This window comes from Sapajus apella, unplaced genomic scaffold, assembly GCF_009761245.1.
Source record: "Sapajus apella isolate SASKATOON/1434 unplaced genomic scaffold, GSC_monkey_1.0 scaffold242, whole genome shotgun sequence".
Classification (NCBI taxonomy): domain Eukaryota; kingdom Metazoa; phylum Chordata; class Mammalia; order Primates; family Cebidae; genus Sapajus; species Sapajus apella.
This window is the reverse complement of record NW_022437182.1, coordinates 96785-122177: the sequence shown is the minus strand read 5'-3', so window position 1 is coordinate 122177 and position 25393 is coordinate 96785. Positions and strand designations below refer to the sequence as shown.

The 25393-nt window shown below is 40.5% G+C and overlaps 1 protein-coding gene across 6 annotated transcripts in view; it reads right to left on the bottom strand.

The window, feature by feature from the left end:
* LOC116545024 (acyl-coenzyme A synthetase ACSM1, mitochondrial-like) overlaps positions 1 to 20130 on the bottom strand; it is a 32976-nt gene extending 12846 nt beyond the window's left edge. For 2 of the 6 annotated variants that reach the window (XR_004266152.1, XR_004266149.1), the window contains exons 1-2: positions 19998 to 20130; positions 18274 to 18385 (exon numbers count right to left, since the gene is read on the bottom strand). Coding sequence is in view for 1 of the 6 variants with exons in the window: in XM_032271610.1 (XP_032127501.1) it covers positions 12011 to 12130; positions 18274 to 18385; positions 19998 to 20005 (240 nt within the window). In the remaining 5 variants the exon portion in view is untranslated. Of the gene's footprint in view, positions 1 to 293; positions 1386 to 1995; positions 2257 to 12010; positions 12131 to 16890; positions 18027 to 18273; positions 18386 to 19997 lie in introns of those variants that run through there. The other 4 variants (XR_004266147.1, XR_004266148.1, XM_032271610.1 and 1 more) reach the window with 4 other exon arrangements.
* Positions 20131 to 25393: the final 5263 nt, after the last annotated feature.

Here is a 25393-nt window from a genome sequence, read left to right as displayed (position 1 = left end):
TGCCCCAATGTGTGACTGCATTATTCATTCTGGGCTGCCTCAGCTTTCCAGTCCTGAGGAAAGTGTGCGTGTGGAGGGGAGGGTGGTTGTTATTGGAAGTCACCCTGGGCGCTGAACTCAGCAGAAAACCCTGGTTACTAATGTCAGTTCCATTAGCATCTCTGGTTTTCTGAGTCTGGTAGCTTTCCTTTACTCAACAAATGTAGTGATATATAATGTTTGACTAATTTTGTAACTAAATGCTCCTCTCCTGTCTTACAAGTGTTAGTTTTTGTCTTCAATTTGACCATAGCAAAAAAAAAAAAATGAAATATTTCCTCTCTCCTCCCCTTTCCCATCCTGTAGGAAGAGGAGCCATGAAAACAAACTCTTTTCCACAGGCAGGGTCTGGCCTTCTAACTCTCAAGTCTTTACCTTACAAATTCAAGTCTAAAGTCATTTCATCTCTTTTGAATCCTGTAACCATGAGCTAGCTCTACCTGTCTCTCAGAACAAGGAGGTAAACAAAGCCTGTGAAGTTACTGGAGTAGGGCTGAAGAGACATTCATGTCAAAGTGGGAATTTTAAAGGAATCAGAGCTCCACGGATAAACTTTTGGGTAAAACCAAAACAAAAACAACTTCTTTTACAGCTCTGGCAGTAACATTTCATACCTTTTGCAGTCATTTTAAGCATGCCCCACAATTTTTCCTTCAGTTTTCAAATTACAATTGGAAGAAATAAAGCTGCTTCTGTCAAGGTGACTTAAAACCATCTATTAAGAACGCCATATAATCTCTTTCATGGCAAACTCTATTTTAAATTTAAGAAGTCTCCAAATATTTGAGTCTGAATTATCCCAATTATTAGCTTCCTTATTGAAAAGGAGAAAAGAAACAATTAGGCCTTTAACCAGCTCCTTCACTGAGGTACCATACTAGCTGGATAGGTCAGGCTAGAGAATGGGATGAGGACTCCAAAACTGGAGTATTTGAATTTTCATTGAGGAAAGGGAGAGACTAGACCAAAAAGGCCTCAAGCAAGAAGGCTCAACAACAACGACAAGAGGCAGGACTAGCCTTTGTCCCCCATGCCCAGCCCTGGGAAAGCTGGCTATAGGCAGGAGGGAGCTGGAAGCTGAGGATGTCTCTGGGATGAGGGGATGGGAAGGAGGTGGGGGAGGTGGTGGCCAGAGATGTGCCACAGAGCAAATGGCACCCGTGGCTTCTTTACCTTTGTGCCTCTTTGTGTTGGTGACAGGCTCTGCAGTGGTGGATGTTGGTGCTGCAGCTGCCACAGACTGAGTCTCGAATTCACAACAAGGCGCCACCTCCTGCTTGCACCAGGTACAACTGAGGCCAGCCCTGGGGCCTAGGCAGCAACTTAATGTATTTCCCATGGGTGATCTAGAATCGGACCTTCAAAACAAAGCAACACACACACACACACACACACACACACACACACACACACACAAAGCAACAACAAAAAAGAAACGAAACAAAGCAACGCAAAAAATAATAATAAAAAAAAAGGACCAACAAAAAAGAAAAAAACAAAGCAACAGAGCAAGCACCAAGGGCACAAACGCTTCCGTGAGGGTAGTCGGAGCTCCTCCTCTTCCCACTACCAGCTTCTGACTGAAGGCTGCTGGCCCTGGCTGATGCCTGTCACCCACAAAGCCTCCTATGTCACTTCGTTACCAGGAAACAACAAAGTCAGGCCAGTGGCTCACAATGCCATGTCCCACAACCCCATCCAATGGCTCACAATGCCCATCCCTGCTGCTGGCCACCTGTGGCCACCCTGCCCCTCTTGGTGACTGCATTATTCATCCTGGGCTGCCTGAGATATTCCACTTTTCACTATAGGCCTCAAAGGGCTCTGAAATGTCCCTTCATAGATTCTATATAGAGAGTGTGTCTAACCTGTGAATAAAAACAAAGGTTTCATTCTGCGTGATAAATCCACAAACACAAAGCATTTTCCCAGAATCCTTTGGGGCCCATCTCTCACCTTCAGCTTCCTGTTTCTGGTTATTTGGGCTTCTGTCTTGTGTGCTCTGTCAGGTTCTAGACCTTGTAAGGGTGAGTTCCATGTCTCCACTCATTTATATGTGCCCAGTAGGGCTGGCTCTTGGGAGGGTCTTCATGGTGACTGAGGCCATGGATCCTTCGCACTGTTCCTTGAATCCACTTGACATGAAATACTCATCCTGAAATGATGCTTTGAATGTGGTGCTTCCAGTCAATTATGGATCCACTGTATTATGGGTCCCTAGCACCCAATACATGGCATATAAGAAATGAATGAAAATTAGTGAGTGAATGAACTCAAATGTGCCTACAAGGTGAGAGAAAAGTGGTTCTACTTATTAGGTGTGCTACGAAGGCACCTGGGACTGTTGGCTTTGCTATTTCATAGTAGGCCTGGGGCTTTGAAGGCTGGCATTTCCTCATTCTAAATCTCAAATTCCAATAAATTACCACCAAGTGGACAAAGGTCCACGGGCCAGAGCTCTTGGTGTGAACAACATACCTTTTTTTTGGGTGTGATTAATGGACAGGGACTATACTAAACTAAAAACAATGTGTGCTGCCTACCTGCAAGCCGTGGTGATAAAGCACTCTGTATACATGATCTTATTCAATGCTTGTTACAAATCCATGAAGTGGATTTTTAGACAAACTTTCTATTCGAGAGCTTTTTGAACAAGAGGCTAGTGTAGTGAGTTTTCACCTACTTGAGATTCAGATATTTGTTATCTCATGGCCAATCTCATTACATGTACACTCCTACATGCTTCTCCTCTTCCTCTCATGATTTTATGGCAAATCCCACACATCATATAACTTCCTCCCTGACTGTCTTGGTATATGTCTGTAAAAGATACGATTCTTGTTTGTTCTTTCAAGACAAGGTCTCTGTCACTAAGGTTGGAGTTCAGTGGCATGATCTTGGTTCACTGTGGCCTCTCCTGCCTCAGCTTTCTGAGTAACTGCAACTACTGACTCACACCACCATGTCCAGCTAATTTTTTAATTTGTATTTTAGTAGAGACAGGTTCTTGCCATGTTGCCCAGGCTGGTCTAGAATTCCTGGATTCAAAGGATCTTCCCACCTTGACCTCCCACACTACTGAGATTATAGGTGTGAACCACTGTGCCCAGAGACAAGAACTCTTTAAAAAATATAATCCCAATACCATCATCAACCAACCATCTCACACCATTGCTCTTTATCACTGTCAACTCTCCTGCTAGCTCCACATTTCCAGTCATTTCATGTATTTATGGTTTGAATCTGGATCCAAATAAAGTCTCTCTTTGGGATTGTTTGATTCACCTCTTAGGTTTTTTTTGATCCTGACAGCTTCCCACTTTGATCTCTGTGTTATCCCTTGCAATTCATTTATTGAATAAATCAGGCCGTTTCCCCATAGTTTGGATTATGCTAAGTGTATTCTCATTATGCTGTTTCCCATAATGTGAATTTTTCTAATTGTATCTTGTGATATTGGTTAACTTGCTCTTCACTTTGTTCTAGTTTTTATAAATTAGTAGTTTGATCTCAAGACTTGGTCAGATTCAGGTTGGACTTGAGGGTCAGGGCAAAAAGACTGTGCTAGTTTCTTCTGGGAGGAGGTGTGTACTCTCTGGACATCTTTTTTGTTTTAATTAGTGATGTTAATGGCCATTGATCAATTATGGATTGAACAATGAAGGTATTGTTGTGCCATTCCTTCTTCATTTATGAGCTGCCATACTTCCAGAAAGAGATACTGCTACCCTAAGAAGGGCCTTGCATGATGAAAAAAATAATGTAAATAAACTGTGTTACTCACTTGTACAATTTATATAGAAAACGCCAGTTCGTGGCTTGATTTCTTCTGTTTACCATTTTTCAAAATGATGGGCTGTTTCATTTATATCCTTCAATGGTGACCACTTCTATTAATTAATTTATTTAGACAGGGAGGGTCTAGCTCTGTTGCCCAGGCTGGTATGCAGAGTCATGCCACTATAGCCTCAAACTTCTAGGCTCAAGTGACCTTCCCACCTCAGCTTCCTGAGTAGCTGGGACCAAAGACATGGGCCCTCATACCTGAGTAATTTAAAAAATGTTTTGTAGAGACAAAGTCCCCCTGTGTTGCACAGGCTGGTCTTGAAATCCTGGATGAAGTGATCCTCCTAACTCAGCCTCCCAGAGTGTTGAAATTACAGGCATAAGGAACTGTGCCAGCCCACTTTTATTTTTTTGAAAGGATCATTATGAATGCAGACATTCAAACATATCTGATATATCTCAATTCACTGCAACTATTATCCTTATTAATGTACAAATGTCCTATCTTTGGTTAGAATGAGTCCCTTCAGATTGGCCCTTCAGACATGTTGAAATCATCCTAATAATCTCTGATGGATTCTTTGCTATCCAGAGTGACAATATGTTCCAGGCTCCTTACACATTTCTGGTCTAGACCTGAAATCAGCACTTTCTCCAGGAAGGCTTGTTTTCTTTCATTGGGCAATGGTATTTTGAGACTACAATCTTGGTGCCAGGGGTAAATAGTATAATTTTAAAACTTAAAAAACTGCCTGGCTCATGCCTGTAATCCCAGCACTTTGGGAGGCCAAGACGGGTGGATCACCTGAGGTCATGACTTTTAGACCAGCCTGGACAACATTGTGAAACCCCATCTGTACTAAAAATACAAAAAATTATCCAGGCATCATGGCAGGAGCTTGGGAGGCTGAGGCAGGAGAATCGCTTGAACCTGGGAGGAGGAGGTTGTGGTGAGCTGAGATTGTGTCATTGCACTCCAGCCTGGGCAAAAACAGCAAAACAGTCTCAAACAAAAACAAAAACAAAAATTAAAAATAATTAAAAGATTAACAGCTTTATAGAGGTGTAATTTACATATACCCATTTTAAGTGTACAATGTGTGTGTATATGTGAGAGAGAGAGAGAGAGAGAGAGAGAGAGAGAGAGAGAGAGAGACAGGGTTATTACTCTGATACCAAGGCTGGAGTGCAGTGGTGCCATCATGGCTCATGGCAGCCTCAACCTCTTAGGATCAAGTGATCCTCCTGCCTCAGCTTCCTGAGTACCTGAGACTATAGGCTTGTGCCACCACACCTGTTTAAGTGTTTAAATTATTTGTAGAGATGGAGTCTCTTTATGTTTCCCAGGCTGTTCTTGAACTCCTGGGCTCAAGTGATCTTCTTGTCATGGCCTCCCAAAGTGTGGGGATTACAGATTTCAGCCACTGTGCTTGGTCCAGTTCAATGATTTTTAGTATATTTACAGAATTATATATCACCAAAATCTAGTTTAAGAGCATTTCATCATCCCAGAAAGAAGCTTGTGGCCATCAGAGTCACTTTTCAGTCTCATTCCCAGCCCTAGTCAACCAGTAAGCAGCTGCTTTCTATCTCTATATTAGGCTGTTCTGGACCTTTCATATAAACGAAATCATGCGATGTGTGTTCTTCTACATCTGGCTTCTTTCACGAAGCATTGTGTTGTTGAGGTTGACCACTGTGGTAGCATGCCTCAGAACTCATTTTTGATTGCTGAATAGTATTCCTTCGTATTCCCCACATTTGAATTCCTTCATCAGTTGATGGGCATTTGGCTTGTCTCCACTTTTTGGTTCTTGTGAGTGGTGTTGTTGTGAACATTCACCTACAAGTCTTTGTGTGAACATACATTTTCATTTTTCCTGGTTCGATACCTAGAAGTAAAGTTGCTGACTTTAAGGCAATTTGACTTTATTTTATATTATTATTTTTGTCTTGAGCCCCTTGCAGTTCTGCTAGAGAAAGCAATTTTACTTTTAACATTTTGAGAAACTGTCATATTATCTTCCAAAAAAGTGGCTGTACCATTTTATATTCCCACTGGCAGTGTATGAGGGTTCTGTTCTCCACATCCTCTCCAGCACTTGGTGTTATGTGTCTGCTTGGTTGTAGTTATTCTAGTGGGTGGAAAGGGACATCTCATTATAGATTAATTTGCATTTTCCTAGTGACTAACGATGTTGAACACTTTTTAATGTGCTTATTGGACATTAAAATATTATCTTTGGAGAAATGTTTCTTCATGTTCTTTTCCCATTTTTAATTGGATTGTCTTTTGAGTTGTAAGAGTTCTTCTGGATATATCAGTTATTAGACATATGATTTATAAATATTTTCTCCCATTCTGCCGGCTGTCTTCCCCTTTCTTGATTGTATCTTTTGATGTGCCAAAGTTTTAAATTCAGCTGATGTTCAATTTTTTATTTTCTTGCTTTTTCCCTTTCCTCCTTTTCCAGGTCTCATTAGGCAGCCTTGACTGGTCTTCAACTGTGCTTTTGATGTTGTATCTAAGACATCAGTGCCTTACACAAGATCATAAGAATTTACTCTCACGTTTTCTTCTAAGAGCTTTATTGTTTTAGTTTTACATTTAAGTCTGTGATCTGTTTTCAGTTAATTTTTGTATGGTGTTAGGCAGGGACCCAAATTAATTTATTTGTACATGAATATCCAGTTGCCTCCCCACCATTTGTTGAAAAGTCTATTCGTGGTTGGAAACGGTGGTTCATGACTGTCATCCCAGCACTTTGGGAGGCCAAGGCTGGAGTATTGCTGGAGTCCAGGAGTTTAAGGCTAACATCTGCCTAATTCTCCTCATAATTTCTCCAACATCTGCCTAATTCTTCCCCCACACCCAGCCCTGGGTAACCACCATTCTATTCTTTGCTTCTATGAGTTCAACATTTTTTCTTTTTTCCTTTTCTCTCTATTTTCTTTCTTTCTTTCTCTTTCTTTCTTCTTTCTCCTTTCTTTTTCTTTCTTTTCTTTCTTCTTTCTCTCTTTCTTTCCTTCCTTCCTTCCCTCCCTCCCTCTTTCCTTCCTTCTTTTTTTCTTTTCTTTTCTTTCTTTCTTTCTTTCTTATTTTCTTTCTTTTTCTCTCTCTCCTCTCTCTCTCTGCTCTCTCTCTCTCTTCTTTCTTTCTTCTTTCTTTTTAATGAATCAGTTCCTAAGCAGAGTTCAACTTTTTAAGGATCCACACATGAATGACATCATGCAGTATTTATCTTTCGGTGCTCTGCTTATTTCACTTAGCATAATGTCGTCCAGTTTCATCCATGTCATCACAAATGCAACAATTTTTTTCTATTTTAAGGCTGAATAATATTCCATTGTGAATACAAAAACATATATTCCTACATTCCTCACAATTCTGTGTTAAGGCTGAATAGTATTCCATTGTGACTATAGAAATATATATTCCCGTATTCCTTAAATTTTATTGTATGCAAGGATTGTCTTTTCTCCACATCGTCACCAACACGTGTTATCCTAATCCCTGTCAAAATTCCAGTGGTATTCCCCATAGAAATAGAAAAAACTGATTCTAAAACTTATATGGAAGCACGAAAGATCCTGAATAACCAAAGCAATTTTGACTGAACACAAGAACAAAGCTGGAGGAATCACACTACCTGATCTCAAAGTCTACTATAAAGCCATAGTAGTGAAAAAAGCATGTTACTGCTACATAGATAGATATGATCTATCACTGGAACAAAACAGAGCCCGGAAATAAATCCATGGATTTACAATGAACGAATCTTCCACAAAACTGCCAAGAACATGCAACCCCAGAAAAGACATTCTGTTCACAAAATGCTGTTGGTAAAACCTAATATCCACAGGCAAAAGAATGAAATTGAACCTCTCTTTCACACCATACATAAAAATCAACTTGAAAAGGGTTAAATGCTTAAATGTAAGACCTGAAAAGCTTCTTGACATTGGTGTAGCAAAGATTTTACGGATAGGACCCCAAAAGCACATGGAACAGAAGCAAACATAGACAAATGGGCTTTCATCAAACTAAAACTTACATGGAGCACAGGAAACAATAGAATAAATAAACAATCTACAGAATGGGAGGAAATATTTGGGGATCATACACCTGATAGGGAGTTAATATCCAAAATATTCAATGAACTCAAACAACTAGATAACAGGAACACAAGTAACCTAATTTTAAAAGGGCTTGAGTATTTCTTGGTTACAAAAAAAAAAAAAAAAAGACATAAGACATGTAAATGGCTGAAAGTATGAAAAAAAATGCTTCACATCAGTAATCATCAGGGAAATGCAAACTGAAATGACAATGAGATGTCACCCCACACCTATTAGGATGTCTATTATCAAAAAGATAGGATATCTATTGACTTCAAGTGTAATGATTTCTTTCCAAAATTTCAATTACTTTTCAATTAATCAATTAATTTTTTTCGAGACAGGGTCTTATTGTGTTGCCTGGTGCAATCATAGCTTACTGAGCTCAAGTCATCCTCCTGCCTCAGTCTCCCAAGTAGCTGGGACGAGAAGTGTGTGCCACCATGCCTGGCTTTTTTTTTTTTTTTTTTTTTTTTTTTTTGAGAAAAAGTCTCCCTCTGTTGTCCAGGCTGAAGTGTAGTATATGATGTCAGCTCACTGCAACCTCCGCCTCCCAGGTTCTAAGTGATTCTCCTGCCTCAGCCTTCAGGGTAGCTGGGATTACAGGCATGCACCACCACACCTGGCTAATTTTGTACTTTTAGTAGAGACAGAATTTGGCCATGTTGGCCAGGCTGGTCTCAAACTCCTGACCTCAGGTGATCCACCCTCTTCCACCTCCCAAAGTGCTGGGATTACAAGCCTGAGCTATCACGCCTGGCCATAATTTTTAATGTAGTTCAATTTTCATAGAGACAGTCTTTTTATGTTGCCCAGGCTGGTCTCAAACTCCTGGCTTCAAGGGATCCTCTCGTGTTGGGATTACAGGGATGAGACACCATATTTATCTTTCTTTCTTTCTTTCTTTCTTTTTTTTTTTTTTTACACGTTTTCTCTCTCTTGCCAAGTTTGGAATGTAGTAGCCAATCAAGGCTCACTGCAGCCTCAAATTCCTAGGCTCAGGAGATCCTCTCATCTCAGCTTCCTGACCAGGTGGGATTGCAGGCCTATACCACCATGCCTGGCCTATTAAAAACAAATTTTTAGTTTTATTGATCTTTATTTTATGTAGACAGATCTCACTCTCTATGTTGCCCAGGATGGTCTCAAACTCCTGGTCTCAAGGGATTACCCCCCCACCTCAGCCTCACAAAGTGCTGCAGTTACAGGCATGAGTGCCCAGACTGAGCTTTCAGTTCTCTTCCAGTGACCTATACATCTGCCTTTGAGCCAGTACAATACTCTCTTGATTACCTAATTTCAGCAAGTTTTGAAATTAGGAAGATAAGTCCTCCAACTTCGTTCTTCTTTTTCAGGATCATTTTACTTATTCTGTGTCCTTTGCCTTTTCACATGAATTGTAGAAACAGTTTGTCAATTTCTGCAGAAAAGGTAGCTGGGATTCTGACAGGAATCAGGTTGAACATGTAGACTAATTTGAGGAGTACTGACAACAATATTTAGTCTTCTGATCCATGAATATTGAATATCTTTCCCTTATTTAATTCTTCTTTGGTATCTTCCCACAGTATTTTATTCTTTGAGATGCTATTATAAATGGAATAATTTTATGAATTTCATTTTTCGATTGTTCATTGCTAGTGTACAGAAATACAATGGATTTATATATGCTGATTTTGTGAACTTGGTGAACTAGTTTAGCTTTTTTATCCTTTTTGTTAATTGTACTTTAAGTTCTGGGGTACATGTGCAGAACGTGCAGGTTTGTTATATAGGTTTACACGTGCCATGGTTGTTGGCTTCATCCATCACCACGTCATCTACATTAGGTATTTCTCCTAATGCTATCTCTTCCCTAGCCCTTCAACCCGAGAGTCCCTGGTGTGTGATGTTCTCCTCCCTGTGTCCATGTGTTCTCATTGTTCAACTCCTACTTATGAGTGAGAATATGTGGTGTTTGGTTTTCTGTTCTTGTGTTACTTTGCTGAGAAGGATGGTTTCCAGCTTCATCCATGTCCCTGCAAATGACATGAACTCATCCTTTTTTATGGCTGCATAGTATTCCATGCTGTGTATGTGCCACATTTTCCTTATCCAGTCTATCACTGATGGGCATGTGGGTTGGTTCCAAGTCTTTCCTATCGTGAAGTTTTTTTTTTTTTTTTTTTTAATGTGGATGCCTTAGAATTTGCTGTATACAAGATCATGACCTTCAGAAGTAAGACAGTTTTATGTCTTGCTTTCTAACCTGGATCCTTTTATATATCGATCACCTAGTTGTCCTGGCCAGAACCAAAGGTGAATAGACCTGCTGAACACGGCCATCCTTGTCTTGTTCCCAATCTTAGGGAAAAAGCATTTAGTCTTGCACCATTAAATCTGTTAAATGCTAGGTTTTCACAGATGCTTTTTATCATGTTGATGAAGGTCCTTCCTGTTTCTAGTTTGTTGAGGACTTTTTTCCATGCATGGGTAGGTAATTTTACTCTCATTTACAGAAAAGAAAACCATCATTCAGACAGTCAGCCTCCAAAGATCAAGCCCTGAATCACAGTGCTATCTCCACAGCACACTCTTTCATTTAAGTTTTCCTCTGCCCCTCCTCTGAATTCTCTTTCAGCTCACTTGGGAATGTTGGTGTTCTCCAGGAGGCTCAGCCCTCTGCTCGGGTGCTTCTCTCCTGAAGTGGGAGGATGGCTTCAGCTGTCACCTGCAAGCTGATGATTCCATACTCCCTATCTTCTTGCTCTCATTGAGCTCTGGTGTATCTTCATGCTTCCAAGACTTTTCCACTCAGATATGTCAAGGAATCTCAAACACGTCCTGTCCTAGAATACACTGTCACCTCCCTCCACCCAAGTAGGCTCCTGTGACTCTATTTTCAATACCGGATGCTTCTGCCATTTGTCCTGTTTCAGCCTGAAACCTGGCCGTGATCCCACATTTCCCTCTCTTTGGCCCCTCCTCTCACCTTTTCTAATTAGTGGCCACGTTCTACCTATGTTTTTTCTTCACCTGCACTGCTACTGCCTTCCTCCTGCCTCCAGCCTAATTCTACTCAAATTCACCCTCCAGGTTACCAACAGAGTGATTTCTCCAAATTACAGATCCTCTGATACTGAGCCCTTCACCGGTTCCCTATTCCGCCAGTATGGGAACAAGGCCTTTTCTCATCAGCTCCATTTCATACACTAGGAACTTCCACCAAAGACTGAAGTCACTAAATTCACTTTCTGATGTCAGTTTTAGGAGCTGCATGCTACTTTCATCATTTGGAGACATTAGACATTATGTCACTAGTTCCACTCTGCTGCCTTTTGCATGCCATATTGTCTCATGCCTCAGTGCTTCTTGTTTACTCTGTTGTCTTTTTTTTTTTTTAATATTAAGCTTATTTAAATAGAAACAGGGTTCCCACTGTGTTGCTCAGGGTGGTCTTGAATTTCTGGGCTCAAGTGATGGTTCTGCTTCAGCTGCTCACAGTGTTGAAATTACAGGTGTGTGTCCCCACGCCCAGCCCTGTTTTCTTGTTTTGAGAGGTTCTTCCTCTTTCCACATCATCCCCTCTATTCCTTTCCATCTTGAAAATCCCTAATCTCTAGGCCCTCTTCTTTGAACCTCCTCCTAACTCTTGCAGAGTTAATTATGCCCTCCTCTGTGTTATTTCAGAACATTACATGTGTTTATAATGTTGCCTGTGTTGTCCTGTACCTGTCATTTTTTATTCTCACTCTGAGTTCAGCATTTATACTAGATTTATCTTAAAAACTCTTATACTTGCCAGTATATAGAAAGCTCTTAAGAAATATTTGTTGTAATCAATGAATTAGGATTTGTTGATAAGCCTCTTTGATTTTAGTAGATCATTTTCTAATTGTCGGCTTAAATACATTGTTAAGATTTCACCCTATCCCTAAGCCAAATCGCTTCCTATGCTGGAAAAAACAAAAACAAACAAACAAAAAAACACTACTGTGACTGCCTAAGCCTCCCCCGGCATGGCCACCCTAGGAGACATGCAGCAGGAGTACTGGGGAACTGACCTCTTCCATCTGCCCTCACTTACCTTCCTCAGATACTTGTATGGGGCTGTCACTGACATTACATGCTGCTGCAGCTCCTTGATCAGCTGGTCCTTGTCATGGGACAGAAACTGTGGGGTCAGGACAATAAATGCCTTCATCACCTGCAGAAAGAGGGCAGAAGCACAAAATGAGTGTCAACCTATTACATATCATAAACAGTCAGTATTTATTGAATGAGTGAAAAAACAAGGTGACACTAGATGCTATGGTGGTTCTGGAAAAGAAGAGGACCAGGTACAAATGCCTGTACTTCCAATTTCCACTCCATGCCTTGATAAGTTGCCTAATCTCTCCTTAACTTCAGTTTCCTTCTCTGTGAAATGGGAAAAATAAAGGTTCCGCTCCTCATCTGGGTTCTTTAAAGCTTCCATGAGATAATACATATAAAACATCCAGGTAGTTTACACTATTATCCCTGTCATCAATAGTTTCATCATCATTTTTACTATTATGATATATACAATTCTGTGCCTGGGACCCAATGAGCATTCAATAATTATTGACAATTTATTATTCATACATTAATAGCGTTATCCCCATTTTATTGCACAAGGCCTTTCATATAGAAGTTGCTCAATAAACACTTTTTAATAAACAAAAGCATGTATGTTCTGCAGCCACATTGCTGAAATGCCATCCTGGCTCCACTCCATAGTAGCTGTGTGACGTGGACAGGTTACTTAACCTCCTCTGCTTCTCTTTATCTATAAGAGTAGAAGAGCTCTTAGATTATTATCTTTTGTGAGAGTTCCATTATTTGGCATACAGTTAAGTGTTCACTAAATATAATCGGTCATCTTTATTTTCAGAGCCAGAGAGGCCACAGTGCCCCCAGATCACCATACTGTGGTATCCTTCCCCCAAGGTTGCCCAGGTAAAGCCTGGAATTTTCCCTAGTACCTGCTTTCCTAGTGCCCGTACACAAACACAATAATCCCTGCGTTCTCCTCACTTCCCCTCGAATCAGGTCTGTGCTGCTTGCCATGGCCGACCCCGCCACCTGTGGGTGCTCCACCAAAGCCCTCCCCACCACTGCAGGCCCAGTGCCAGGCCTGGAGGATGAAGGAGCAGATGTCAGGGCTGGAGAGAACCAAGTCCTCAAATCTCCTGCTTTCGAGAGTCACAGCTTCCCTTGGCACAGAGGGTAGAGGTCATAGGAAGCTAAAGACCCCTGACATGTCTGTGTCATGGGCCCAAAATGTGAAGACCTGGACATTGTAGGCTGAGAAACAAAAGACTCCAGTGCTCCCAGGGCTTCTCGCCTCACTGCCTGTACTGACAGAGGAGGGCCAATGCTTAGTCCCCTGGGTGCTTGGCCCAAGAAACTTTGCCAAACATGAAATCTCTTGGAAGGCTCAAACTTGGTCTTAAACATTTGTGCAAATTCTGCACACTATTTCCCATTCTATCAGCATGATTTTTGGCTTCTGTTATATATATTTAAGGCATAAAACATGATATTTTGATGTACATATACATAGTAACATGATTACTACACTCAAGCACACTGGTATATCCATTATCTCATATAATTACTTCTTTTTTTCTTTTGTGGCAAGAGCATTTAAAATCTACTCTCTGTGCAAATTTCTAATGCATCCTGTTTCAGCAATTAAAAAAAAATCACATCCATTTCTCTAAAATATCCAAGAGAAATTATTACTGTTGTGTAATGTGTCTTTCTAAAAATCATGTAGGGCTTAGGGACAGGGGCTCAGAGCCAGCCTACCTCAGTTCAAATCTGGATTGTACCCTGTGTTATCTCTGAGACTTTAGGCAAATTTTCTCACTGGTCAGCCACCCACTTTCCTCTTCAGTAAAATAGGGATAATAATCGCATCTCCCTTCCAGCATTGAGAGATGAGTCATATAAAGCACTAAGAACAGTTTTCACATAGTTAAGCACTCCAGGTTAGCTACAGGATTATAATAAATAATAGATTTATAATAATCTATCTCAATAGATTCATTGTATTCATAGATTTATAATAGATTCATAATAATAAATCATAAACAATCACTAACATTTAGCGATTACTATTACTATGTTTGTTCTGTGACATCTTGTGTTGCATTAGAGGAGCACAAACATGAAATAAGCTCCCTGGATCTATGGGGACCAAGACAGAGTCTCCCTTCTTAATCTCATTTCCCACACTTCTTTAAACTGCACAGTGTCTTATTATGTTTTCCAGACCCTCTTGAATTTTATTTTGATTCTTCTGTATGCAGGGGTTAGGGAGGTGCACCAAAACCTGGGATAACGGCACTGTAGACATGGCTCTATTCAAATTGAGCTGAGGGTTCTGTCACCAATACATGAAAGACTGTCTGGGCAAGGAAGATCTCATGAGGCATGTGAGGGTGACAGTCAGCCTGGCAGCAGCCACACCTACCCAGAGTCATTGATAGTGTCACGACTCCTCCCCAGGAACCAGACATCGCCCTCATCACCCACAGTTGCTCTGTCCCTGGTGTAGTAGATGTGTCCACATTCTACTTCAGCTGTCTTCTCTGGGTTACCCTGCAAAGAGAAGAGAGCTCCTTTGTTGAAGGCACTGAATTTAGAGGTGATGAGCCACAACCTGGGTTTCATTCTGGGTTTGATTTCTGCCTCTGGTTCTACCTGGTACCTGGGCATATCTTGCCATCTCTCTGAGTATATTTTCATTACATGAAGGGACAGGATGCATGGTACTGTTCTGACTGGTTGTGATTAAGCCAATTTCAATTACAAATTTAAAAAGTATCAATTTGCTTTTGTGTGACATTATACCAGAATAAAATTTCTACTATAGTGTGAACCTTGCTCCCTGCTATATGCTCAGCATTCACACTGTCAGGACAGATGAGAGGCATCAATAAACATTTAAGGAGTGAATTTTCTTCCCTAAATGCTATCTCATTTGATTCTCATGTAAACCCTATGAGGCTGGTGTTTTGTTTTTTTTTTTTTTTTTCCCATTTATTTATTTTATTGCATTTTAGGTTTTGGGGTACATGTGAAGAACATGCAAAATTGTTGCATAGGAACACACGTGGCAGTGTGATTCGCTGTCTTCCTCCCCATCACCTACAACTGGCATTTCTCCCCTTGCTATATCTCCCCAGCTTCCCACCCCCCACCGTCCCTCCCCTATTTCCCCCCAACTGACCCCAGTGTGTAGTGCTCCCCTCCCTGTGTCCATGTGTTCTCATTGTTCAGAGGCTGGTGTTTTTTTTAAGTTAACTTTTAGGTTTAAGATAATTGTGGACTTGTATGCAGTTATAAAAAATAATACAGATTGATGCCCCTATACTTTTTACTAGTTTTCCATAGTGGCAACACCTTGCAAACTATAGTTTAGTATCTCGGCCAGCATTCTGATGTTAATACAATCCACCAGTCGTCAGGTCTCCCATTTCACTTGTACTTATGTATGTATTGATTTTTATGCAGTTTGATCACATATGTAGGGTCGTGCATTCACCACCACATCAGGAAGATCTCTCATGTTGCTCTTTTATATCCACATCCACCTCCTTCTTCCCTTTTCCTCTCCTCTCCCCATCCCTAACCCCTTGCTAACAACTAATCTGTTCTCTATTTTCATAATTTTGTTGTTTCAAGCATGTTATATAAATTGCATAGTGTACAACTGTTTGAGACTGTTGTATTTTTTCAGCGTAATTCTCTAGAGACTCATCCAAGTTGTGTGCATCAATGGTTTGATCCCATTTATTTATTTATGAAACTGAGTCTCCCTCTGTCACCCAGGCTGGAGTGGAGTTGCATGATCTTGGCTCCCTACAACCTCCACCTCTTGGGTTCAAGTAATTCTCTGCCTCGGCCTCCTGAGTAGCTGGAATTACAGGCACCTGCCACCATGCCTGGCTAAATTTTGTATTTTTAGTAGAGACGAGGTTCCACCATTTTGGTCAGGCTGGTCTTAATCTCCTGACCTCGTGATCCACCTGTCTCGGCCTCCCAAAGTGCTGGGATTACAGGCGTGAGCCACCATGCCCGGCCCCTGATCCTTTTTATTGCAGAAGGATATTCCATGTTGTGGGTGTAGCTCAGTTTTTGTTTAACTATTTACCTATTAAAAGGCATCTGGGTTGCCTCCAGGTTTTGGCTATTTTGAGTAAAGTTGCTACATACATTTTGCATACATGGTTTTGTTGAAGACCATATGTGGTACTTTTTTTAGTTCATTTTAAGTAAAAAAAAAAACAAAAAAACAAAAAAACAAAAAAAAAAAACACCTTATGCTCAGAGAGCCGTATCCACTTGGTCAAAGTCACTTACGGTTGGTATTTAAATTTGATTCTTGCTTCACAACCTATTGACTTGACCCCTAAGCAATATCTCTTGTGGAACATGAAATGGTTTTAAGAGCTATCTGAAAAATCATTTTAAAAACACTGAATCACATCCCTGTTTGGATTCACTTCCAATTGTTCTGAATGTATCAGGTTGATTCTTAGTTTAGATGCTGACATGCTTTGAACTCTCTGGAAGTCCTATGAAGAAGATAGAGCTTCTTCAGAACCAGAGCTTTCAATTGGAATAAGATTTAGGTAGTATATGAGAAATTGTTTTAAAACCTGTAGTTATGATAATTGCCTTCTGTTTATGGCAAGTTAGTGGCATAAATACAGAAAGATAACCACATGGACCAAATGAAGGAGCCAGATAATCAGACCAAAATTATATAAATACATTTTTCAGAAACACACCACCGGCACCCAGGTTGAGAAACCTGGGTATTCACGTGCAGAGGACTGAAATAAGACCCTTATGTTGCACAAGGACACAAACATCAACACAAAACCAACTCAACACCTAAGTTTAATCCTGAAACTAAAAAAGCTCTCAGGAAAAAAACATAGGGTGAGTGTCTATTTTGAGAAAACTTGAATCTGTGCACACCAGTTGCAGAAAGAAAAAATTAGGAGAAATACACCCATAAATAATACAACACTTTTGCCATCTCTCTCACTTTATTTCCCAATGGGAAACAGAAATCCCTGCTAACAAAAGGAAATATAAACAGGTTAGACAAAGGACAATTTTAAAATTTATAAACAAGGAGAAAACAATGAACCCAAAGAAAAGGCACCCTACAGATTGGGATAAAATTACAGAAAATCATGTATCCGAAAAGAACTGTTATCTAACATATGCAAGAAACTAAAGGTACTAAGTGGGCATAATGATAAAGCAACTAAAACCTATATTTATCCAAACAACCTGCCACTGGCATAAAAACAGAAAGGCTACCCAATGGACAGAATGAGGGAGTCCCACATGCCACCCAAATGAATGTACACTGAACACATTTTTCAACACAACACAAAAAGACACAATGGGAAAATAATAAATGATTTTCAGCAAACTGGATAACCACATGAAAAACAGTGAAATAGGACAAAAATCGATGTAAATTACACTGAAGGCCTAAACTCAATCTTGAGACCATTTACTTCCCTCAGGAAACAAAGGGTAAGCACATAGTTCAGAAGACTATGCCCACAAGTTGCAAAATGTGAAATATAAAAAGAAAAAGAAAAATTAGAAGAAAAAAAGCCATAGATAACACCATGGATTGGCAATCTTTTTCACTGCTTTTAACTGCACTCGGAAGTCACCACTTATATGGAAACAAGTGGAACTACGGAAACATCGGATCTTATGCTGTGAAAAGAAAACAATGAACAGAAGAGAAGGTGCCTCACAGACTGAAAGAAAACTATGGAAAATCCTGTCTTTGAAAGGGGTCGTTATAAAATATGCACAAGAAACTAATACTACCATGTGGGGGGAAACAAAAACAGAAACAAAAACAAACACCCCAGCTAAGTCTGGGCAAAGGACCTGAATAGACGTGTCTGCAAAGCAGATGTGAAACTGACTCACAGGTAAAAGAAAAGTCTCTCGAAAGCACTAATTCTCACAAGAATGTCAAGGAAAACCGCACTGAGATACAGCTTCCATCCACATAGAATGAATGTTACCTAAAACAGAAATAAAAGTTTTAAAAGGAAACAACTAGTATAGACTTTCAGAAGGGAAAACTCTTCTCATACACTATTGGTGGGAATGTCAATGTCTACACACACTAGGAAAAACAGCTGGAAGTGCCTCAAACAAAGTAAAAATGCCATTTCATCTAGCCATCATTCCATTCCTATGTGGAAGAGATACCTCCCTTGCCCTCTGTACTGCAGTACTCATGATAGCCAAGATAGGAAATGCACCTACCTGTTCATCCATTGATGAAGGGATGAGGAAACTGTAACATACATCCAGAGCAGAATATTCTTCAATCATAGAAATGGGTGAAATCTCTTCACTTGCAGCCACATTGAAAAACCTGAGGAACATTATGTTAAATGAAATAAGTCAGGCAGAGAAAGGCATATACTGCATGATCTCATGCATGTCAAATCTAAAACACTTGACCTCACAGAGGTAGAAAGTTCAACAGTGGTTACCAGAGGCTGTGGGGATTGGTAATGGGTACAAAGTTAAACTTAGAAAACAGATCAGGTCCTGCCCCTCTCTTCTACAGCAGGGTGGCCAGGATTAATATTGTAGTGAATTTTCCAAATAGCTGGAAAGGATTCTGAGTATCATCTCCACAGACAAATAATACCTAGAGGACTTCATAGATGCTAAATATTGTGATTTGATCAATGTGCTAGGTGTACCCATATCAAAATGGCCCCTGTATCTTCTAGTTATATACATATACTCTAGGGTAATCTCTTTAAAAAAAAAAAAAAGGATACAAATGACGCTAAAATTTACATGGAACCATCAAACACCCTGAATTTCAAAGCAACCCTGAAAATACAAAGTACATGGAATGCATCACTGTCCTCCATTTGAAATTATATTAAAAAGCCAGTTATCTAAACAATAGATGACTGGCACTAACCGAGAAACCCAGATCAACAGGCAGAATCAGGGAGCTCAATCACAAACCCAAATTCCTAGGTAGTGTACACGTTTTGTAAAAGAACACCAAAAGACACAATGAAGAAGGGGAAATCTGTTTAGTAAATGGATTTGAAAACTGGATATCCCTACGTAAGTAAAACACGACCCCTATTGTGTAAAAAGACCAAGGATTAACTCAAAATGAATTAGAGACTCATAAACAAAAGTTGAATGCATCAAACTCTTCCAATGAGAAGACATACGGTGTGGGTATATTTAGGTCAATGTGGATCTGTGCTCACAGTATGTCAAAACAAAATAAAAAATACAGGGGGAAAAGCTCATAGGTGATGGACTAGTTTGGTCATGATTCTGTTTTTCCTCATCAGTCACCTACATCAAAGGACAACAAGAAAACAGACACACATGGGACTGCATCATACGTTAGAGTTTGTGCCCAAGCAGATTTTTAAAAAATCCATAAATAAAATAAAAAAATTATCCTGAAGTTTACAAGAAAGGTTTCGGCAAACCTACATCTGATGAAAGGTTGTCTTCAAATGTCTAAGCAACAAACACTACTTACTAGCAAAAACACAAAAGGGAAACTAATAACTAAACAAAATGGGGCCAAAGAACCTACATAGACATTTCTGCAAAGAAGATGTAACACTGAAAACAAGTTTTAAAAACTTAGATAACATCACAAATCATGAGCAAGATGTAAATCAAAACAACACACATCATCTCACTATAATTCATATGGATGTTATCAAAGCAATAAAATACATTAAAAGAGAAACAAATGCTGGTGTAAATTTCCACAGAGGAACTCATTTGGTAAGAACGTTAATCAGTATACATACTACAGAAACCAGTGGGAGGTTCCTCCAAAAGTTTAACCTATACCTACCACTTCATCTAACAAGTGTACTACTAAATATACTTTCAGGGCAAAAGAAATCAGTCCATGCAAGAGGCATCTGCCACCCTATGTGGACTGCAGCACTATTCACAATTGCCAAGACAAAGAATAGACTTACCTGCCCATCCGTAGATGAAGGCATACTTGGTGGATGTACACAAATAGAATCGTCTTCAGCCAGAAAACCAGAATGAAATTTCATCATTTGGAGCCACGCTGTTGAACCTGGAGGACATCATGGTATATGACCTAAGACAGGCAGAAAAAGAAAAACTAATGTAGAATCCAAAATAAAAGGCTTCACTGCACAGATCTAGAAAGCGCAATAATAGTTACTAAAGGTTGGAGGGAAGAAGGGGGATGGGCAGAGGTCAGAAATAAACACAAAGTTACACTTAGATGAGAGGAATGAATTGTTCCTTGCTGTTCTACAGCCAAGTGACCAGAGGTTAACACAACATCACACCCTTTTCACAAAATCTGGGAGATTCCAAATGTTTTCACCACAAATAAATTAACAACTGTTTCTGATAATAGAGCCTCTAAATATCCTGATTTTATCATTCCTCTGTGTCTGCATTAATCAAAATGCCCCACTCTAATTCCCCCTATTGTATACCTTTACTATAGGACCAACCTTTTAAAAAACTATGTAAATACGCAATGCTAAAATTCATGTGGACCACAAAACACACTGAATTTCCAAAGCAATTCTGAGAAATCCAAACTACCTCGGGTGTGTCACACTTCCCGATGTTAAATTTCATTGAAAAGCTAGGGACCCCATTCCACACAGAGCAGTGGAACAGATTAGAGGACCCAGATGTAAACCCTCACCCCTAACACCATCTGATCTTCAACAAAATCCACAAAAATAAGCTTTGGAGAAAGGACTCCCTCCTTTCAATAGATGGCGCTGGCGCCGCTGCTTTGCCACGCGGGGCTGCTTTGTCGGCGCCCCGGAGCCACGGTTCTCCATACAAAATACACCGGTCGGGGGCCCTTTTGGCTGGCGATTGGAGCCACGGGAAGTCGCCCATACACCAGTTCAAAAAGGGGACTTAGCAGAGAAACCAGGCAGTAAGATTCCAGGGCAAAAAAAAAAAAAAAAAAAAAAGCGCCACAAATTTCAGTGCCCCTGTTTAAGCCAGCGCAGTGAGTGGCCACAGGGGAAAACAAACAGACCCCAGTGCCTCTTCAACAGGCGACTGGAACACCAACTTAAAAAAGTCTCTGAGGCAGGGAGCCAGGCGATCAGGCTCGGCTGGCCCCACCCCCGCAAAAGAACAGCAACCAGAAACTCTGGATTGAGAGTCTCACAGCAAGCGCAGCTGAACCCAGAACGGTCCAGCTCTGTGGGAGAGGGGCGTCCGCCATTACCTAGGCAGCCCGCCGTTCCCAAGGCAACCCGCCATTGCTGAGGCAGCCCGCCGTTGCCAAGGCAACCCGCCACAACAGAGACTCTGCCCCAACAGAGGCGGGCTACCATCACCAAAGCAGTTCTAACTACACCCATATAAACAGGACTGCAGGGAAGTTCACTTGGCAGCGGGGTGGAGCCCACAGCAGCTCAGCAAAGCTGCTATAGGCCAACAGTGACTAGGCGGCCTCCTTGCTGGGCTGGGCAGGTCTGAAGGAAAAAAAAAAAAAAAAAAGAAGGTGGCAGCATAACGGAAATTCATAAATAAAGCCTTAAATCCCTGAGACACAGCACCTGGGAACAAAAAGCAGTTTATGAGTTCTGCTGCAGCAGACCTAAAAGTACCTGCCCAGCAGCTCTGAATGAATAACAACAGAGCTCACAGCTCACCATTTGAGCTCCTATAAAGAAGAGACCGTCTCCTCAAGCAGCTCCCTGACCCCTATATATCCAAAAAGACACCTCATAAAAGAGAGAGTAGATTGACACTAGGCGGGTATCCTTCTGGGACAAAGATAGCAGAAGAAGAAAACTGGTAACAACCCTTGCTGTTCAGCAGCTGCTGCAGGTGAACCCCAGGCAAGCAGGGCCTGGAGTGAACCTCAGCAGACCTACAGCAGGGGGGTCAGACTGTCAGAAGGAAAACCAAGAAACAGACATAACCTCATCATCAACAAACAGAACATCAATCTGAAAGATTTGAGACCCAATCTGAAAGCCAGCAACTACAAAGTCGACAGGTGGATAAATCCTTAAAGATGGGAAGAAACCAGCGCCAAAAGGATGAAAACACCCGAAACCAGAACACCTCTCCTCCTAAAAGGGATCACAACTCCTCCCCAGCAAGGGAACAAGGTTGGATGGAGAACGAGTGTGATGAAATGACAGAATCAGACTTCAGAAGGTGGGTAGTAAGAAACTTCTGTGAACTAAAAGAACATGTTCTAACCAAATGCAAAGAAACTAAGAACCTTGAAAAAAGATTGGACGAAATGCTAACAAGAATGGACAAAATAGAAAGGAATATAAGTGAATTGATGGAGCTGAAAAACGCAACACGAGAACTTCGTGAAGCATGCACAAGTATCAACAGCCGAATGGACCAAGCAGAAGAAAGGATATCAGAGGTCGAAGATCAACTCAATGAAATAAAACGGGAAGGCAAGACTGCACAAAAAAGGGTAAAAAGGAATGAACAAAGTCTCCAAGAAATGTGGGACTATGTGAAAAGACCTAATCTACGTTTGATAGGCGTATCCGAATGCGACGAAGAGAATGAATCCAAGCTGGAAAATACTCTTCAGGATATTATCCAGGAAAACTTCCCCAACCTAGCAAGGCAGGCAAACATTCAAGTCCAGGAAATACAGAGAACACCACAAAGATATTCGTCAAGAAGAGCAACCCCAAGGCACATAATCGTCAGATTCACCAGGGTTGAAATGAAGGAGAAAATACTAAGGGCAGCCAGAGAGAAAGGTCGGGTCACCCATAAAGGGAAGCCCATCAGACTCACAGCAGATCTCTCAGCAGAAACCCTACAAGCCAGAAGACAATGGGGGCCAATATTCAACAACCTAAAGAAAAGAATTTTCAACCCAGAATCTCCTATCCAGCCAAACTAAGCTTCATAAGTGAAGGAAAAATAAAATCCTTTGGGAACATGCAAGTACTCAGAGATTTCGTCACCACCAGGCCAGCTCTACAAGAGCTCCTGAAAGAGGCTCTACACATATAAAGGAACAACAAGTACCAGCTCAACTAAAGGGCAAAACACCCAGCTAGCACCAAAATGGCAGTATCAAATTCGCACACAACAATATTAACCTTAAATGTAAATGGACTAAATGCCCCAATCAAAAGACACAGACTGGCAAATTGGATAAAAAGCCAAAACCCATCGGTGGGCTGTATCCAGGAAACCCATCTCACATGCAAGGATACACAAAGGCTCAAAACAAAGGGATGGAGGAAGATTTACCAAGCAAATGGAGAGCAAAAAAAAGCAGGAGTTGCAATTCTCAACTCTGATAAATTAGATTTTAAAGCAACAAAGATCAAAAGAGACAAAGAAGGACATTACATAATGATAAAAGGATCAATGCAACAAGAAGAGCTAACGATCCTAAATATATACGCACCAATACAGGAGCACCCAGATACATAAGGCAAGTTCATAATGACTTAAAAAGAGACTTAGACTCCCACACAATTATAGTGGGAGACTTTAACACCCCATTGTCAATATTAGACAGATCAACCAGACAGAAAATTAACAAGGATATCCAGGACTTGAACTCAGACCTGGACCAAGCAAACCTAATAGACATTTACGGAACTCTCCACCCCAAATCCACAGAATATACATTCTTCTCAACACCACATCACACCTACTATAAAATTGACCACATAATTGGGAGTAAATCACTCCTCAGCAAATGCAAAAGAATGGAAATCATAACAAACACTCTCTCACACCACAGTGCAATCAAGTTACAACTCAGAATTCAAAAACTAGCCCAGAACTGCACGGCTTCATGGAAACTGAAGAACTTGCTCTTGAATGTTGACTGGATAAACAATGAAATGAAGACAGAAATAAAGATGTTCTTCGAAACCAACGAGAATGAAGACATAACATTCCAGAATCTCTGGGACACATTTAAAGCAGTCTGTAGAGGAAAATATATAGCAATAAGTGCCCACATGAGAAGCAAGGACAGATCAAAAATTGACACCCTATTATCAAAACTGAAAGAGCTAGAGGAACAAGATCAAAAAAACTCAAAGTCTAGTAGAAGACAAGAAATAGCTAAGATCAGAGCAGAACTGAAGGAGATAGAGACACAAAAAACCCTTTAAAAAATCAATAAATCCAGGAGCTGGTTTTTTGAAAACATCAACAAAATAGACAGACGACTAGCCAGATTAATATAAAAGAAAAGAGAGAATAACTGAATTGATGCAATAAAAAATGATAAAGGGGATATCACCACAGATTCAACAGAAATTCAAACCATCATCAGAGATTATTACAAACAACTTATGCACATAAACTAGTAAACCTGGAAGAAATGGATAAATTCCTGGATACTTACCTCCTCCCAAGCCTAAACCAGGAAGAAGCCGAAACCCTGAACAGACCCATAACAAGGTCTGAAGTTCAGGCAGCAATTAAGAGCTTACCACCCAAAAAAAGCCCAGGTCCAGACGAGTTCACAGCGGAATTCTACCAGACATACAAAGAGGAGCTGGTACCATTCCTTCTGAAACTATTCCAAACAATACAAAAAGAGGAAATTCTTCCCAAATCATTTTATGAGACCAACATCATCCTGATTCCAAAACCCGGCAGAGACTCAACAAGAAAAGAAAACTTCAGGCCAATATCCGTGATGAACATAGATGCAAAAATCTTCAACAAAATACTGACAAGCCGATTGCAACAGCACATCAAAAAGCTTATCCACCATGATCAAGTAGGCTTCCTCCCGGGAATGCAAGGCTGGTTCAATATACGTAAGTCTATAAACATAATTCACCACACAAACAGAACCAAAGACAAAAACCACATGATTATCTCAATTCATGCAAAGAAAGCCTTTGACAAAATTCAACAGCCCTTTATGCTAAAAACCCTCAATAAGCTACATATTGACGGAACATATCTCAGAATAATAAAAGTTACTTATGACAAACCAACAGCCAATATCATACTGAATGGGCAAAAACTGGAAGCATTCCCCGTGAAATGTGGTACTAGACAAGGATGCCCTCTCTCACCATTCCTATTCAATATAGTACTAGAAGTTCTAGCCAGAGCAATCAGGCAAGAAAAAGAAATAAAGGGTATTCAAATAGGAAAGGAGGAAGTCAAATTGTCTCTAGTTGCAGACGACATGATTGTATATCTAGAAGTCCCCATCGTCTCAGACCAAAATCTCCTGAAGCTGATAAGCAATTTCAGCAAAGTCTCAGGATACAAAATCAATGTGCAAAAATCACATGCATTCCTATACACCAATAACAGACTTAAAGAGAGCCAAATCAAGAACAAACTTCCATTCACAATTGCCACAAAGAGAATAAAATAC